This window comes from Melopsittacus undulatus, chromosome Z (genome assembly GCF_012275295.1).
Source record: "Melopsittacus undulatus isolate bMelUnd1 chromosome Z, bMelUnd1.mat.Z, whole genome shotgun sequence".
NCBI lineage: Eukaryota > Metazoa > Chordata > Aves > Psittaciformes > Psittaculidae > Melopsittacus > Melopsittacus undulatus.
Genome location: NC_047557.1, coordinates 33,981,427 through 33,996,633, shown reverse-complemented (window position 1 = coordinate 33,996,633; position 15,207 = coordinate 33,981,427). Strand labels below are relative to the sequence as shown.

General features: G+C 43.3%; 1 protein-coding gene across 1 annotated transcript in view; it reads left to right on the top strand.

Moving 5' to 3' along the window:
• The first annotated feature begins 11,521 nt into the window (after positions 1-11,521).
• Positions 11,522-15,207, top strand: part of TTC39B (tetratricopeptide repeat domain 39B) — a 73,732-nt gene continuing 70,046 nt past the window's right edge. The window contains exon 1 of the mRNA XM_034072631.1: positions 11,522-11,640. Within this exon, the coding sequence (XP_033928522.1) occupies positions 11,593-11,640 (48 nt within the window). The 5' untranslated portion in view covers positions 11,522-11,592. The remainder of the gene's footprint in view (positions 11,641-15,207) is intronic.

Here is a 15,207-nt window from a genome sequence, read left to right as displayed (position 1 = left end):
GGGAAATAGGAAGCCCACAGATACATGCTTGGCTTCTCAGCATGACCTGTGGTGGATCACAGCCATCTGTGTTTACAGTAAGAGATCGCCCACATGCAGTAGTCTGCAAACAGTATCAAAACTCAAAGCTCTTCTGTTTTTCACAATTCATCTATTGCAGTCTCAGGGTGTCTCCATCTAGGTGTAAGAGACTGCATAGAATTTTTTTTTCCTTTATTTAGGCCTAAGCAGTTCTCTGAGCTAGTGCTTCACAAAGTTGTCTTTACGTTATCGGTAACTGAAAAGATTATCAGGTCATTGTTGTCAGTAGCAAGGGAGCATTTGTTAGCTCAAACCCTTCCTGGTCCAAGCAGTGAGTACATATTCAGATAACCAGGCAAAATGTAAATGAGAAAAAGCCAAACCTATTCATTTCTCCAAAGTATGGGAGGTTTTGAGGGCATCTCAGTTATGCATTTGGGAACTCACTATTTCTCCATGTTAGCTGACTTCAGATTGTCAGCAGGCTGTCTTTCTGACCAGCACTAGAGACAGGAGTAGCCACATTTATTTTGCAACCCATTTATGTTTCTGCTGAACTACATATATATTTGTGAGTGTGATTATACAAAGACATGAAACCCAAGGTTTCCCATAAATGTCACTGGCAAAGAATGTAATTTAGATCTGATTAGGACCTGATATTTTTTACAAGTTGATATTAAAGAGCACACTCATATTTCAGGTAACAAACAGGAAGATATTTGTGGAATACGTAAGGCGCAGCTGTTCTTACCACTTTATGATCTCCAGTACAATGAAATCCTCATTTGCACATCTTCATAAAATACATAGTGTCTGCATCTAGCAAAGACATACTGCCTTAACATGGTTGTTGCAAAGATGAAGAAATCCTACCATATCCTTGCATCATAGCATTTAATGCAGCTTGCAGCTTCTGAAGCAATCCTGGGGTTGTCTTGCAGTTCTAGTCACTGCACAGCCACCCCTCTGCCTGAAGGGCAAGAGTGTGAATTGCAGCTGCCATGGAAGAAGCCATGGCATTTGCTGTTGAGGAGCCTGAATAAAACCCAGCTTTCCTGAGAAATGTTTGGAAATGCATGCTGTGTGTGCTAGCTTGTGGAGCACCGCACTGATTGCTGTCAGCCTTTTTCATGACCTCAGGGCATTGTCTGATCTGATTCTCAAGATCGAGGATATGGACAGCACTTAGAAGTCTGTTGCCTGCTTTGCCACAGACTTCCTGTGTGACTTCCTTAAACTGACACATACAATGTAACTGCTCTGGTGAAGTCTTGCCTCTAAAGTGTATTGAGAATAAAGCTTAATAAGCCTTATGAAGTATGAGAAATGCTTAGAAATTACCTGAAGTGCTTAGTTAAATAAAGCAAATACACCATAAATTTGGGTCAGATATAAAGGACCAATTAGGTAGGTAGGTAGGTAAGTAGATAGATAAATAGATAGATAGATAGATAGATAGATAGATAGGACCCACAAGGCACACTCATATAAACAAGTAATGATAAAGGAATCTGCGCCAATTTACAACATTTTTTTTACGATAACTTATGCAATGGAGAATGAGAAGTTGCTTGGCATACTGGCCTTCACCAGAAAATTACCCTGCAGTTTTCACAAGTGAGAATATTTGGATGGCTAGTCCTAGTAGCCCACTCACTGTGCATTCACATCTTACAGTGTTTTCTTCACACACCCACATTTGGTGCTTAACATGGTGAAGCTGAAAAGGTCCAACCTGGTTTAGTCACGTAATACTCAAGTGTTTTGTGAGTGAGCACACTGAAGATGGACTGATTTTCTAAAATCCAGAAGTGAAATCAGGACTTTTAAAAGTGGGAAATGAGACCAGAAAATATTCTAAATGTGACCTTCTTAAAACTTCTGAGAGCAAAAGTGACATAAAAAGTGAAATTGTTTCTTCTTAATAATGATTATTATGTCATTTAGTAAAAAATAATTTTAAAGCATTTTAAGCTAATTGTTACAGAAGCTAGAAATAGGCAAAATATTACCTTGTATATTGACTAGTTACATTCTGCTCCATCACAGAAAAACAAATGGATCTGTACTCTTTGAAATGTCCTTGTTCAACCAAAATAGTTTTGTTTGTATGGAAACTGTAAATATTGTGAAAATTCTGAGCTGAAACTTTAACAATATGAGCCCTATATTTCTTTTAAAGGACCTGTTTGGTGCATAACTGATAGGAATACCAAAACTCCTTGTTCCCTAAAGGATCTCATATCCTGGTATGACTTGGACAAGGACATAGTCATATTTTTTTTCTCAGAATACCTGTGCTCCAGCCCATCTATTTTATAGATGAAAGCTTCTCCTTGTATTTTGTCATGGTTTAAACCCAGCTGGTAACTCAGTACCATGCAGCCACTTGCTCACTCCCAGGCTAGGATGGAGGAAAATCAAAAGAATGTAAACCCCCGTCAGCTGAGATAAGAACAGTTTAATAACTATACTAAAGTACAGTATACTACTACTACTACTACTACTAATAATAATAATAAATGAGATAATATAAAACTAAAATGGGAAAGAAAAAACAACCAATAAACACAAGTGATGAACAATACAATTGCTCACTAGCTGCTGACTGATACCCAGCCCAATTCAAGCAGCAATCTGGGCCTTCCAGGTGACTCCACCCAGTTTACATATTGAGCATAATGTGCTGTGGTATGGAATACCCCTTTGCCTAGTTTGGGTCAGGTGTCCTGTCTCTGCTTCCTCCCAGCTTCTCGTGACCCTCCCCACTGGCAAAGCATGATGCTGAAAAGTATTTGATCAGGATAAGTGCTACTGCCAACAATTAACACATCAGTATCTTAACAGCATTGTGTTCAGACTGAAGCCAAAACATAGCACTGCACCAGCTACTGGGGAGAAAATTAACTCTGTCCCAGCCAAGACCAGGACAATCTTTCCATAAGTCAGACTCAGAGCATTTAGAAAATATTTTCTTCATAGCTTGAGTACAGCCTAGCAATCCCTAATTTACATGCCTTTCAGCCTGTGCATGAGCAGAAATTTTCATTTGGTTATATGTGGCCAGTAAAGGAAATGATTACTTGGGAAATATCTACCCTATATCTGATATTTTGTCATGTCTTGGAGTTGTGCCACACAGTGCTGAGGATATTAATTAAGCCAGAATTACTTCAGAGAATTTATCTGCGTTGCAAACAGAAACGCCCATCTGAATTCCATCCATCCAGGAGAATTCTTACTGGTTTTATGACTGGATGCAAACCCTTAAAACACTGATTTCCCCATCAGGACCTGCCTGTGACCTTGCAGTCAGCATAAGGCTAAAGCAAATATTTTCACAAAGCATAGCTGTAGGAGAGCTTGCTACAGAATGTAGTAGCTCATTTCTCTAGGAAGCCAAAAATTAGCTACAAAAAGACTGTAAATTCATCAGATGCTTTTTCTGCATAGTCCTCCACAAATCTACTCATCCTCTGATCCCTTTTGGAAGTAGTTAATCTTTGTTTCTCAGTTCTTTCAGATCTTCTACCAAATCACTGGCCAAGTGAGCTGCCACAAAGCAGTATGTGATGATTTTGATATGGAGTGTGTACATTTAATTCTAATGAAGGAACATTTGAAAACTGCTGTACACCAGTCTGGCATGGAAACATATTAGCTTGGACCCAGCATCATTCCATCATTCCTGCTGAGGTTTTGATTAGGAGCTAGATCAGCTACAACCAGTGTAAAGTGTGTACATGGCAAGCTTGGGTTTATCTGTAACTGTCTATGATCTAAATGTATTTATTAAATTTTAACTGATAAAATAAATAAAAGCATTTAAAAGAAATTGATTATTTAATCTTGCATTTTTAGGACTTTGTAAATAACAGGTGGCTTGAATGAACTAATTAAATCATCAATATAGTTAAAGTTCAAAGTAAACTCTTGAAACTGTATTTGAAACCTACAGTACTTGCATTTAGTAATGAATAATGTTCACTCTAATAAAAATATTACAAGGAGAGTACAACATCTCACATTATTCTTAACACATATCATTCTCTCCATTGTCTAATAGAGAATTTTGAACCCAGAAGAGTTATATTCAAGTTTCAAAAGCTCTTGCTAATAAACTGGTCAAATGCCATGATATACTGAACAAGGTTTGTATCTCCAAATGAGGTATCATCTCAGCCATTTCTCAGCTAAATGTACACATTTAGGTACAAAGCACATAGACAGTCCCTACCCAGTCTGCAGCAAAATCTCTTCCCTCAATGGCTTGATCTGCCGTTCAAGTCAGAGCTTCTGAACATGGCAGCCTATATGGCAAGAGGAAGAAGGCACACATCTGTTTTACAGGTCTGTATTTTTTAGAAAAAAGTATCTTTAATGTGGATGTTTTATCATTTAAGAGGAGTTAAAATGCAAGTAAGTAAATAAATATGTATTTTCCTGCAGTGTGAAAGGGAGGTCTTTGGATGTAATTTAACAATTATGAATTGCTGTCCTATCATTAACTCATAGGATCCTCTCTCTCTGAGATTCAACTCCTGTTTCCTTGTGGGAACAAGAACATTATTATGTATACATGACATTTTGGGTTTGGTTTGGGGGACTTTTTTGGGGGGAAGAGGAGGGAGGAGGGAGGGGTTGCATTCAGGCATTTTCATTCCCTGATGACTTCAACACATAACAACCATCTGTTCAGATGGTTCAATCCAGAACATGTTGTTTTCAGAGCAATGAAAGAATAACAGAATGAATAGACAAAAGATGTAACACATTTTCTGGCAAATATAGCTTTGAAAACTTTTGTTAGTAAGGCAAAGAAAATATCTGTAAGGTAAAGTTCTTTTGCCTTTTCTGGTAAAAATAGTACCAGAAGCACCAGAACGTGCAGAAAAAGCAGGTGGAAATTACTCAGCTACATAAATAGTGTAATTTCAAATGTGCCATTGGCTCTACTTACTAGAGGGTTTACAGGTAAATGGCTCCATTTCTTGAAGCTAATAAAAGTACCCATGACAAAAGATAGTTTAGACTGTTAATAGGACCAAAGGTTTCGAAGGGAAAAAATAAGACAAATAACAATTAAGCCTATTAAATGGCAGCAATGCACCAACATCCCATAGGGTTTATTTAACAAGACATTCTGCAAGAAGAGGTAATCAGTCATTCACAATATCCTATTCAAACATCAAGTATCAAGCATTGTGCTAGTATCAGGGGTAGTGATGACACATTAGTGTATTCTGTTTTCTAAACAAATACCCTCATTTAGTGTGGCTTTTTATATAAAAAAATGGAGGTTGGATGATAGCAGTTGCAGAGGTAATTTCTGACCTATTTACTTATTACTCTATAATTCTCTGAAATGTGTAGTTCAACAAGAGGCTGGGAGAAGCAACATCGAAATATTTCCAATGAAAAGAAATAAGATGAAATACAATGATAAACAGGAAGCTCAGAGACAAGACTGGGAGAAGTACATAGAATATCTTGCTGAAATAGCAGGAAACTGCTTAGTTTTAAAGGAGAAGAGAGAAGGGAAGAAAACCACAAAGGGTAACACATAGCATACCAAGATAAATAAATGTACCATTTGCAGTAAGACAGGAAAAGGGTTAATCATTTTGGCCTGTGGGTTATAGGTGGGGCTACTTGAGTACCTGTTAGGGAGTGCTCTTGGCTGGAGAAAAGAGCAGAGGAGGAGATTAAAAAATCCAAACCAAAAAAACAAATTAGAAAAACAATTAAACTTTTTTTTCTTTTTTCCCCCCAGATTTGGGGAAAAAGAGAATAAAATGAAGTGAAATGGTCAGAGAGTGTTGTGGGATATGCATGTTGAGAAAATAATGCTGGTCTGTAACACCACTGAGAGCAGGGGTTTAGGTGACAGAAGGCCCACCTGGGCTTCCAAATGTAGTGGAGTATCAGGTAGGTCCTCAGCTTTGTTATCTAGAATCATTGGGTGACTTATCTAGAAAAAGGTGTTATCTAGAAAATTGGGTGACTTTTAAACCTCCTAAGAGTTAATAAATGTTCTGGTTTTCTGTTGTTGGGGCTTTTTTTTGGTTGGTTGGTTTGGGGTGAGTTTGGTTTTTGTTTGTTTACTGCTGTTCTTTTCAGGGCTTACCACTTTCCTGATGTATCAACCATCCTCTTGAGACTAACTCAATGTATTGATGTTTTGCTTGAAGGTCTGCATTTATGTGGTGTATTGGGTGCTCTCTGTTAAGGCACATGTATAATACAATGCAAGCAACCTTGACCTGGCTGCACTTTCAGCAGTGGCTGTGTCAGGTTACCTCCTGAGGTCACTTCAAACCTGAAGTATTCCCTGACTTACTGTATTAGACCATTGCAAAAAGTTGTGCAGTGGTTGTGGATACCTCCAGTTTAAATAGTGTCAGCCTAAGACCAGTCTGACTCTACCTGGAGAAGGAAAGATATGGTATTCAAGTGTTGCGGGTTCTGCCTGTTTCTAGAAATAAAAAAAAAAATAACTAGTCTTTATGAGTGACATCTTTTAGGGTTCTCCTCTAGAAGCTGATAAGGGGATATACAAAATAATCCATATATAATCCATAAGTTAGACATGCTACCTGTAGAAAAATAATATGCAAATAATGTCAGTGGAGAGACACTGGTAAAATCACTAGAGGCTGACTGAAAGCAGTTAATACTGCATTGTGTTTTTACCAAGGGTTACTCATACAACCTATCTTAGGTGCACAGAAGCAAGTCCCATGGTAACTAAGGTAAACCACCATATGTTGTCCAGAGTTCATTGTTGTCCTTTCCCTGGCTAAGTATTGCAAGATTTCTTGCAGATATTGTTCAAGATCCTGTTTATGCTGAAGTGTCTGGTAACTGCCTGATTAGTACTCTTCTAGTCTGTACGGTACTGTCTCATAGTTCTGCATTTATTTTCATCACTACAGTGTCTGCCACATGCTGGTATGGTGAGTGAAGGGAAATGTGGCTGAAAGAAATAGTGGCTTTACTTCAAGATGGCTAATGCTTTTAAATGTGGAAACACTAGGAGTTTGAAACCATTGTGGCGTTCTAAAAGTGTCTAATGAAGGTGAAAGTCTAAGTACAGCATTAAAAATACTGCATCAATATATTTGTCAAAGAAATAACGCCTGTGTTCTTCTCTTCCTAATAAAGTTCATGAGAGGTCTAACAAACACGATTTAGATGAAGGAGATTATTAAAGTAGAAAGCAGCGATTCCTAACTGTAACAGCCCAGTACTTTAGGCTTTACTTAATGTATTTGTAATCTCTGTAGTATGCAAGTACTCTGTGCCGTACTACTGCCTCCGTGCATGCCAAGAGGTGTCTTGGAAAGGCTGCTGTCTTTTATGTTTTCCATAAAAAGCGTACCTTGGTGTGCTTGATTCAGTTACTTAGGCCCATTTGCTGGGGCCTAGGCCCCAAAACATATTTCCAAGACACTGACTCTCCCTTTTTTAGTAAGTTGAAGTGTTGCATTTACTTGACTACGTGGGCTGCTCTGCAGCCTCCTAAACTTTCCTCACTGGGTGTGGGCACTCAGGCACTGGGAGGGAGAGCTAATACTGCTGCCAGAGACTAAAGTTAAAAACTGAGACTTCTTGTAGGGCTGGATAGTGGCAAAGGACCCTGTGTGTTGCAGGAAGGGGTAGTTGACAGGAGAATAATCTTCTAATCAATCTTGGCTTCTGCATACAACTACATGTATGCATCAATACACTCTGATGTGTTTTAACTCTAAAGGGGTTACTGCTTATGTTACAGTAATCTCTGAAATACTGTTTGTGAACAGCGGAACTAACTCAGCTTGTGGTAAGAAACAGTATTTTGATACTGGTCACTGTTAAGAAAATGTGTTGCTTCATCTTAATTGGCAAAATTAGTGCTGACTGAAAAAAAATTGTCCATAGGTTACAGAATAGCTGTTATAATCCATCAGGAACACACCCTTACTGTTCTTTCTCTTGTTATATCTTGCTTTCATTGCAGAGTTCAGATTTTTTTTTTTTGTGCTTAGCTGGCTTCTAAGTCTCTCAGCAAATATTTCACCATATATTTAAATGGATAGAGTCACATGCAGTTTGTACTGCTCTGAGTACTCATTGTTCTAACAGGTAGTTTATGAAACAGTACTTCTGGAACTAGGTGGGACTTGGTTTCTGCCTTGCTCACTTGCCCTACTTCCATCAGGGAAGCTGCTAATTGCTTATTGATTGTTATCTACATTTCTTCTGTCTCTGTGAGTCTGAGACTGTGTAACCTTACTGGAATGTAGCTACAGGAGTGCTAAGGCAACTTCCTAGGCTTCATTTACAGCAGGCCTGTTCTCAAGGGCTATTTTCTAGTCCTCAAGAATACTAGGTTGGTATAAATTATTTATACAGAAGTTGATTATACTATCTGATCATGAGGGGCGGAATAAGGCTTTTCAGCCTTGTGGGATCTGTATTTGCTCACAGAAGCTCAGAAAAAAAATACTTTTTCCTTATTGTTCCATGAATTCTTAAGAGGCAAATTCCAAGTGAATACTGCAGAAAGAAACACTAGCAGAGCTATCATATATCCAGGTAGTGTTAACACAACAGTATGCAGGTGATGGCCCTGAAGACAGGTGAAAATGTAGGCAGGCTTTTATTGGAATGGAATTCTATGTAGCCATGCTAGCCACAGGGGAATGGACTCTCAAAGTCTTGCCTGCTCTGTCAGATCTTGCCAAAATCTTTTCAACACATCCATGGGAATGCTCTCCGAATACTCTCTGAAAGATCAGCAATCAGTTCATAATCTTCCTAATTCTTGCTGCAGGGATACTTATATTCAAATAGATAGAAACTAGAGCTGGCTGGAACTGCAACAGGGTTCTTTTCAGAGGATTAGGACCTATTAATTCTTGTATATGTTCCTTCAGAATTCCTGGGTTTTGTTTTGTGTCATTTTTTTACAAATGGAAAACTGAAGAGGAAGATCTATTTGCAAGGATTTTCTTTAACACTTCAAGGAGAAGGGGAAGAATGATTAAACTTGTTAAATCCAGTGTGGGGATTTAGGGTGGAGTAGCTCTGAGATGCCCTTTTGACTGTTATTACCTAAATGGGAACATGCCCTATGGCAGCCCATCAAAGACCAAGCAAAATTAGGTGATGGCTCTGCCATTCAGTGGCAATTTTAATGCTTTAGCTACCTGAGTCAGGAATGATATGACATAGTTATCTCCATCGTCATTATTTAGGCATGTATCTTGGTTCTGACCAGAGAAAAGTCACTGCCTTGAATATGCCCAAAAGAGTATAAATGAGCTAAAGCACTTGGCAGGGAGGAACAAATACAACAATATAAATGAAAGCTATCAAGAGATAGTCATAATGAAGTGGTATTGAACTTGCCCAGTATGTTTACTGATCCTCTGACTCATGCAGTTATGCCTCCCATGCACAGAGTAACTACTTGTGACTACAAACTCCACATTGGTGTGATCTCCCCAACTTAACTCTAAAAGCCTTGGTGATCCTTTAACAGTTTCTACAGGAACATAAGGGATCACACTAAACTTTTATTCTTTGTAGCTTGAACTGGCAGTGCATAACTGCTTAGGTTGGTGGTTCCCACAGAGCCATAGCTGTTTCTCATCTTTAAAGATGGTTTTTCTAGAACTTGGGAGACCTTATGTGTTAGCTGTCCTACTCATGCACTATGTACCCCATAGTATTCTGTTACAGAATAATAGTGGTTGGAATGGAGACAATCTGCTGCTCTAAGTAAAAGGGCATCTCAAAGGGATTGCTTTGGAGCTGAAAAATAAAAAGGGAGTCATGTCTTCAACAGGGGATGAGAATTTGTGTAACTTTGTGAACAGTACCAAATTCTGATGTAATGGTAACAGGTTTCAGGAGGAGCTGTGTGGGCAGACATGACTGTGCTGTGAGTCAAATACAAAGCATTTGGGTCCATCTACTGCATTTGCACTACATATTTCATCTGCTTCAGATCAGTTCTGAAATAAGTTTATTAATATCACTGGAGTATCCTCCAACAAGTTGCCAGTGAAGAAACATACTTAAGTGCAGTAGGAGTATGGGAGAACAGCGTGTCTGTGACACCTTAACTGAGTGCAATCTTTCAGGACTGATTAATGTATTCAAATTGGGTTCCCCTCCCCCATTTACTTAGCTTAAGTGGGTAGAAACAGCAGAACAGACACGAGAAAACAGTCTACATAAAACTAATGGGGACACTTGAGTTGGTAGCCTATTCTGAAAGCCTGTACTTCTGCCTGTTTAGGGGACTGAAGGACCTTCCTTATCTCTAGGCTATAATCTCCAATCTTGCAAAAACTCCTAAGACTATATGTATCTCTTGGTTAGTTGGATCCGTTCAGTTCTTTCTCTTTTAATCTCTTGTGTTCTAACCAAAGCTAGTGTATCAAAATGGTATGTATTTTTAAACAGAGGCTATGACAGACAAGTAACCTGTAGGAAGTGGAGATCGGTGTTATACAACCTCCTTCTTAGTGGAAGTTGACCTCAGATGAATACAGAATACAGGAAGGGAGAAATGGTAAATTTTTAGCATTATGACAGTGTGAACTAACAATAGGATAAGGCAGGGTGGAATTTAACAGTCTCTCTTAGAGACCTGGCTGCTTTGCAAACTTTCTTCTCAAGTGGCAGCATGCTCATGGAGCAGCTCTTCCACAGGGTGCTGAAGGACCATGGGTTCAAGATTCTCCTGGACTTTGGATAGTGAATGCCTGGAGCAGACTAACAACACTGAACTCATTGGGTCTGCAAGTCTATGGCCCCTTCAGACAAGCTCGAGGCCAAACACAGCAGCACAGCCTGTGCTTTCCTTCCTCTGCAGCAGCTGGCTGGGCACTGCCACAATCCAACGAGGCCTGTTGGTAGTGCACAGCACAGGACACGACACCAACCGGCAGTACCGGTTCAGCTGTGCAGGGCTGCGTGCCGGGAGCCGAGGGGCCGCAGGGACCAGCTGAAGGGGAGCCTCGCTGCGCTTTGGCCGGTGTAGCTGCTTGGAGGCTGCGGGCCGAAAATGCCTGCGTGTCTGGACAGGGGTCACGGCCTCACCTTGGGAAGAGGCCTCGGCATGAGTTTGGACGATGCTCCGCTTGCCCTGAAGGCCGCGCTGGCCAGCTTCACCCTCCGACGGGTCCAGCGGGCCCGGCCTGTGCCAGCGGCCCCTCTCAGGCACCCCGGCCATGCGACGGCGCCGGGGCCGGGCATTAATGGACAAGAGACGGCCGGGACGCCGCACGCGACAGGTCGCGACTGGTGGGGCGGGGCCTCTGATGCAAATGAGGGGGGGGCCGGGGCTGCTGGAGAGAGTCGGCGGGCGCGGCCCCGGCCCCGCACGGAAGGCGGCGGGCGGCGGGGCCGGGCCGGGCCAGCCTGAGCCGAGCCGAGCCGAGCGGAGCGGAGCGGAGCCGAGCCCAGCGGGGGTGGCCGCGAAGCGTGGGGGGCGGGTCCGGCGCCGGGCGGTGGGAAGCCGGACGGGGTGCGTCGGCCGCAGTCATCCGGCGCGGCGGGTATCGGAGCGGGAACATGGCGAGTGTAGGGAACGGCACAGAGGAGAGCGGCGGCGGGGAAGAGGTAACCGGAGAGAGGTGGCGGGAGGGTCCGGGGACGCGGGCAGCGGCCGGCTGTCCTCTGGCTACGCGGCCACGGGGGGAAACGCGGGCGGGGACCCCGCTGCGCCGGCATCGTGATCGCCCACCTGCCCCGCGCAGCTACCCTGCAAGGGCCAGACGGGTACAGCCGGGCGCAGCCGGGAAACCGCTTCCTCTGGGGGCAGGCCCGGCCGCCGGCGGGAATTGGGGAAAGTTGTCCCACTTCCCGCCCCGCTGCCGCCGCCTCCGTTTATCATGTTATTTTCTTTTACTTCCCTTCTTTAAATTCTGTACTCTTTAACCGCGGACCGGCGTCGCCGCCGCTGCTCTGTGCGAGTGTGCCGTGCTGCCGCTCCGGTGCGCCGCGGGCGGGCGGGCTGGAAGCGCCGCCGCCGCGCATCTCCGGAGAGCAGGGCAGGAGTGTGGGCAAGGCAGGGCTTGTGGACAGGGGCAGCTGGCCGGGCAAGGGTGCGAGCAGGGCAGGAGGACTGGGTAGGGGAGCGGGCCGGGCAGGGGGAGCGAGAAGGGCAAGGGTACGGGCTGGGCAGGAGGTATGGGCAGGGCAGGGCAGGAGGATTGGGCGGTGGGAGCGGGCCGGGCAGGGGTGCGGGCAGGGCAGAAGGATTGGCCAGGGGGAGTGGGCCGGGCAGGGGGAGCGGACAGAGCAGGGCAGGAGTGAAGGCAGGGCAGGGGGATTTGGACATGGGCAGCGGGTGGGGCAGGGGCAGCGAGCAGGGCAGGAAGACTGGGTAGGGGAGCAGGCCGCGTAGGGGGAGCGCGCAAGGCCGGGCCGGGCAAGGGTGCAGGCAGGCAGGGCAGGGCAGGGCAGGAGGATTGGGCAGAGGAAGCGGGCCGGGCAGGGGTGCGGGCAGCATCGTGGTGAGCACCGCTGCCCGCTGCGCGGCTGAAAGTTGGGCGCAGCTGCGCCTCCGCGTTATGCTGGACGGCAGAGGGAAGCGTTGCGGTCCGGGTGGCCGGAGAGGATTGCGTGAGGTGCCTCCTTCGAGGGCCCGGGTGCGTTGGTTCTTCCACAGCTGAAGTTTTTGTGTCTAGGAAGTGAAATCGGGGAGCACTGTAGGTGATACAAGGTGCGTTATAGAGTCGAGTTAAACATTTCCGTGTTGTTTTGTTAAAGGTCCTTTAAACAGCCTGGACAGAAATCACTTAAAATAGTCACCTAGACTTTCAGATTTTCTCTGTATCCTCTCAGTCCAGAAAAACACAATAGCAGAATTCGTTGACAGCACCTTTCAGAAAGCTGGTTATAGGAACGGAGCTCCTAGGACCAGCTTTCACAAAGGTCACTGCAAAACTGAGGCAGTTTCAGCTGGAGGCTGATCTGAAACACAGCAGATCACAGTGGCAGCATGCACATGTGGGAATATTGGCTTGATTTCTGACTGTGCAGTATAAAATGCACAGTTTTAGCATTGAGTACCATCAGCAACTTCTTCAAAAAGGTCTGTAAGGCATCCCTCCAACTAGTATTCGGTGAATTAAACTTATGAATAATGGAAATGCATAATAGGTGGGGTTTTTTTTAGTGGCTTCATTTATTTGCCTGATTTGCTTTTTAAACCTTGTTGTGATTAGTTTTGGAGATGCATGTAACCAGTGCCTCATTTCGGAGGTCAGGTGGTGTTTTATACTGCAGGGCAGCTGGCAGATTTGTCTGTAGGACTTGGTATGCTGTGTAGCTTGTTTGAATCCTCGTGCTCTGTATTTGGCAGTTACAGAAACTGCTCTTGAGGACATAAGAAAGCCCAGCTTGTTCTTTTCCTTGGTTAGAGAGTGGGGTTATACACTAGTTTGTATTTCAGTGTGCTGTGAAACTTGCTGCTTCCTAAGGTTACAGTGTGGAGGCACATTGTGAAGAGGATGTGAAATGCTTGAATCTCATACTGGAGTGAATCACTGCAAAATTATACAATGATCTCTGCGGGGCTGAATTTTGTTTCAGATAAAAGGAGTAGTACAAGTGAGAACAAGCTATTAAATTCTTCCTGCTCTTGGGAAGCAAGTAGTTGGTATTCAAGTAAAACAGGTATTTGCCAACTTGGTTGTTGCCTAGTGGCCCAGTATGAACAATAGGGAAGAATATTCTTCACTGAATTTGCTGTTAAGTGTCAGTGCTTTGTTAGAGGGGAATAAGCTGACATACAAACAAATACGAAGGTTGGCAGAAGAGCATCTCAGGCTTTTTATTTGAGGAGGCAGCTTTGAGCGCAAAGCTGGAAGAATTTTCTCCAGATGAGCTGGAAAGACTTCATGCTCTTTGCAGAGACTTGTACTTGATTTTCTGAAGCCTGAAACAGACCAGAATTGGTAATAGAGCAAGTTCTTGTACTTCCCTGGTGAGATAGCAGAGCTCAGGAAGGGAGGGCAGATGGTGGCTTGATCTTGGGGAGTGTCACTGCTCTTGTAACAAGTTGCCTAGGCTGCCTTTCCTACAGGTTCACCACAGTCTTTTTACTCATACACAAGATCTGATTTCAGTGCTTTGTGCATGAGATAGTTATTTTAAGTCCCTTAGCTTTGTTTTGTGAAAGTGTTCGCAGTGGTTGCGATGTCAGGAAGCCAAAACTGGGGAATGTTCCTATTAGTTTTGCTCTTAAGAGCAGCATGCATCTAAATCATGCTGTTTATTTGGAACATGGCAGGTGGAAACAGCTTCCTGGTTTAATTGGACATGCTTAGTACTATATGAGCATAGCTTTTAGCATAGAATTTCACTTTGCAGGGCCTTGTGAATACTTCTTCATCTCTGAAGCTTTGAAGAAGAATGTTAAGCCAAACTTTGAAGTTATTTCCTATATAACAGGACATTGGCCAGCAAGCAGCACACTTCTAAAGTTCAAGGTTAAGGCAGCAGGTAGCTGCCCCTGCTGTAGTCCCTGGTGAATAATATTTGTGGGTTTCCTTACAGTTCTTGCAGCTCAAGGAAGTGCTAGATACAATGTTTATTTATTTATTTATTTTTTCTGATTTGTGCCTCACTGTGTTGCAGCTCTGGCTTTGCAGTAGGCATGGCAAGGAAGTGGTATGAAGTCTAAGTCTTTGGCTTTTTTTTTCCCCCAGCTAATGCAGCTGTGGTAGTCCAGTGGCATTGTGTTCAGAAAGTAACAAACCCCAAACAAACCAACCAACCAACAGGAATTGGAAACCTAAGCCCAAGGAGATTGTATTAATGAGACTGTTTAGGCTGTGCTCATCTGGGAAAACAAATGGTTATTAAACTTGTGATTTTCTTGTGCAGTGTTGCTTCCCAGTTGTTGATGTATGCTGTCCTCTCCTAGGAAGCAGTTTCCTGGATGCTACCTGATCAGGGTGGAAGTGGCCACCTCTGGTGTGCGCAGTTGTCAATTCAGATCTTGATATCCTGTCAGCACTTAAGCCACTACCTGACACTGAATTCACCTAATAAAAGTACTTGTACTAGTATTCTTTTGGAACAGGTTCCAAATCTAGGACAGATATGCTTAACTTTAAGGGCAAAATAGCATTCCCAGTCACTGCAGAGTCTTCAAGCAAAACTTTAAGCCTTCTTCTC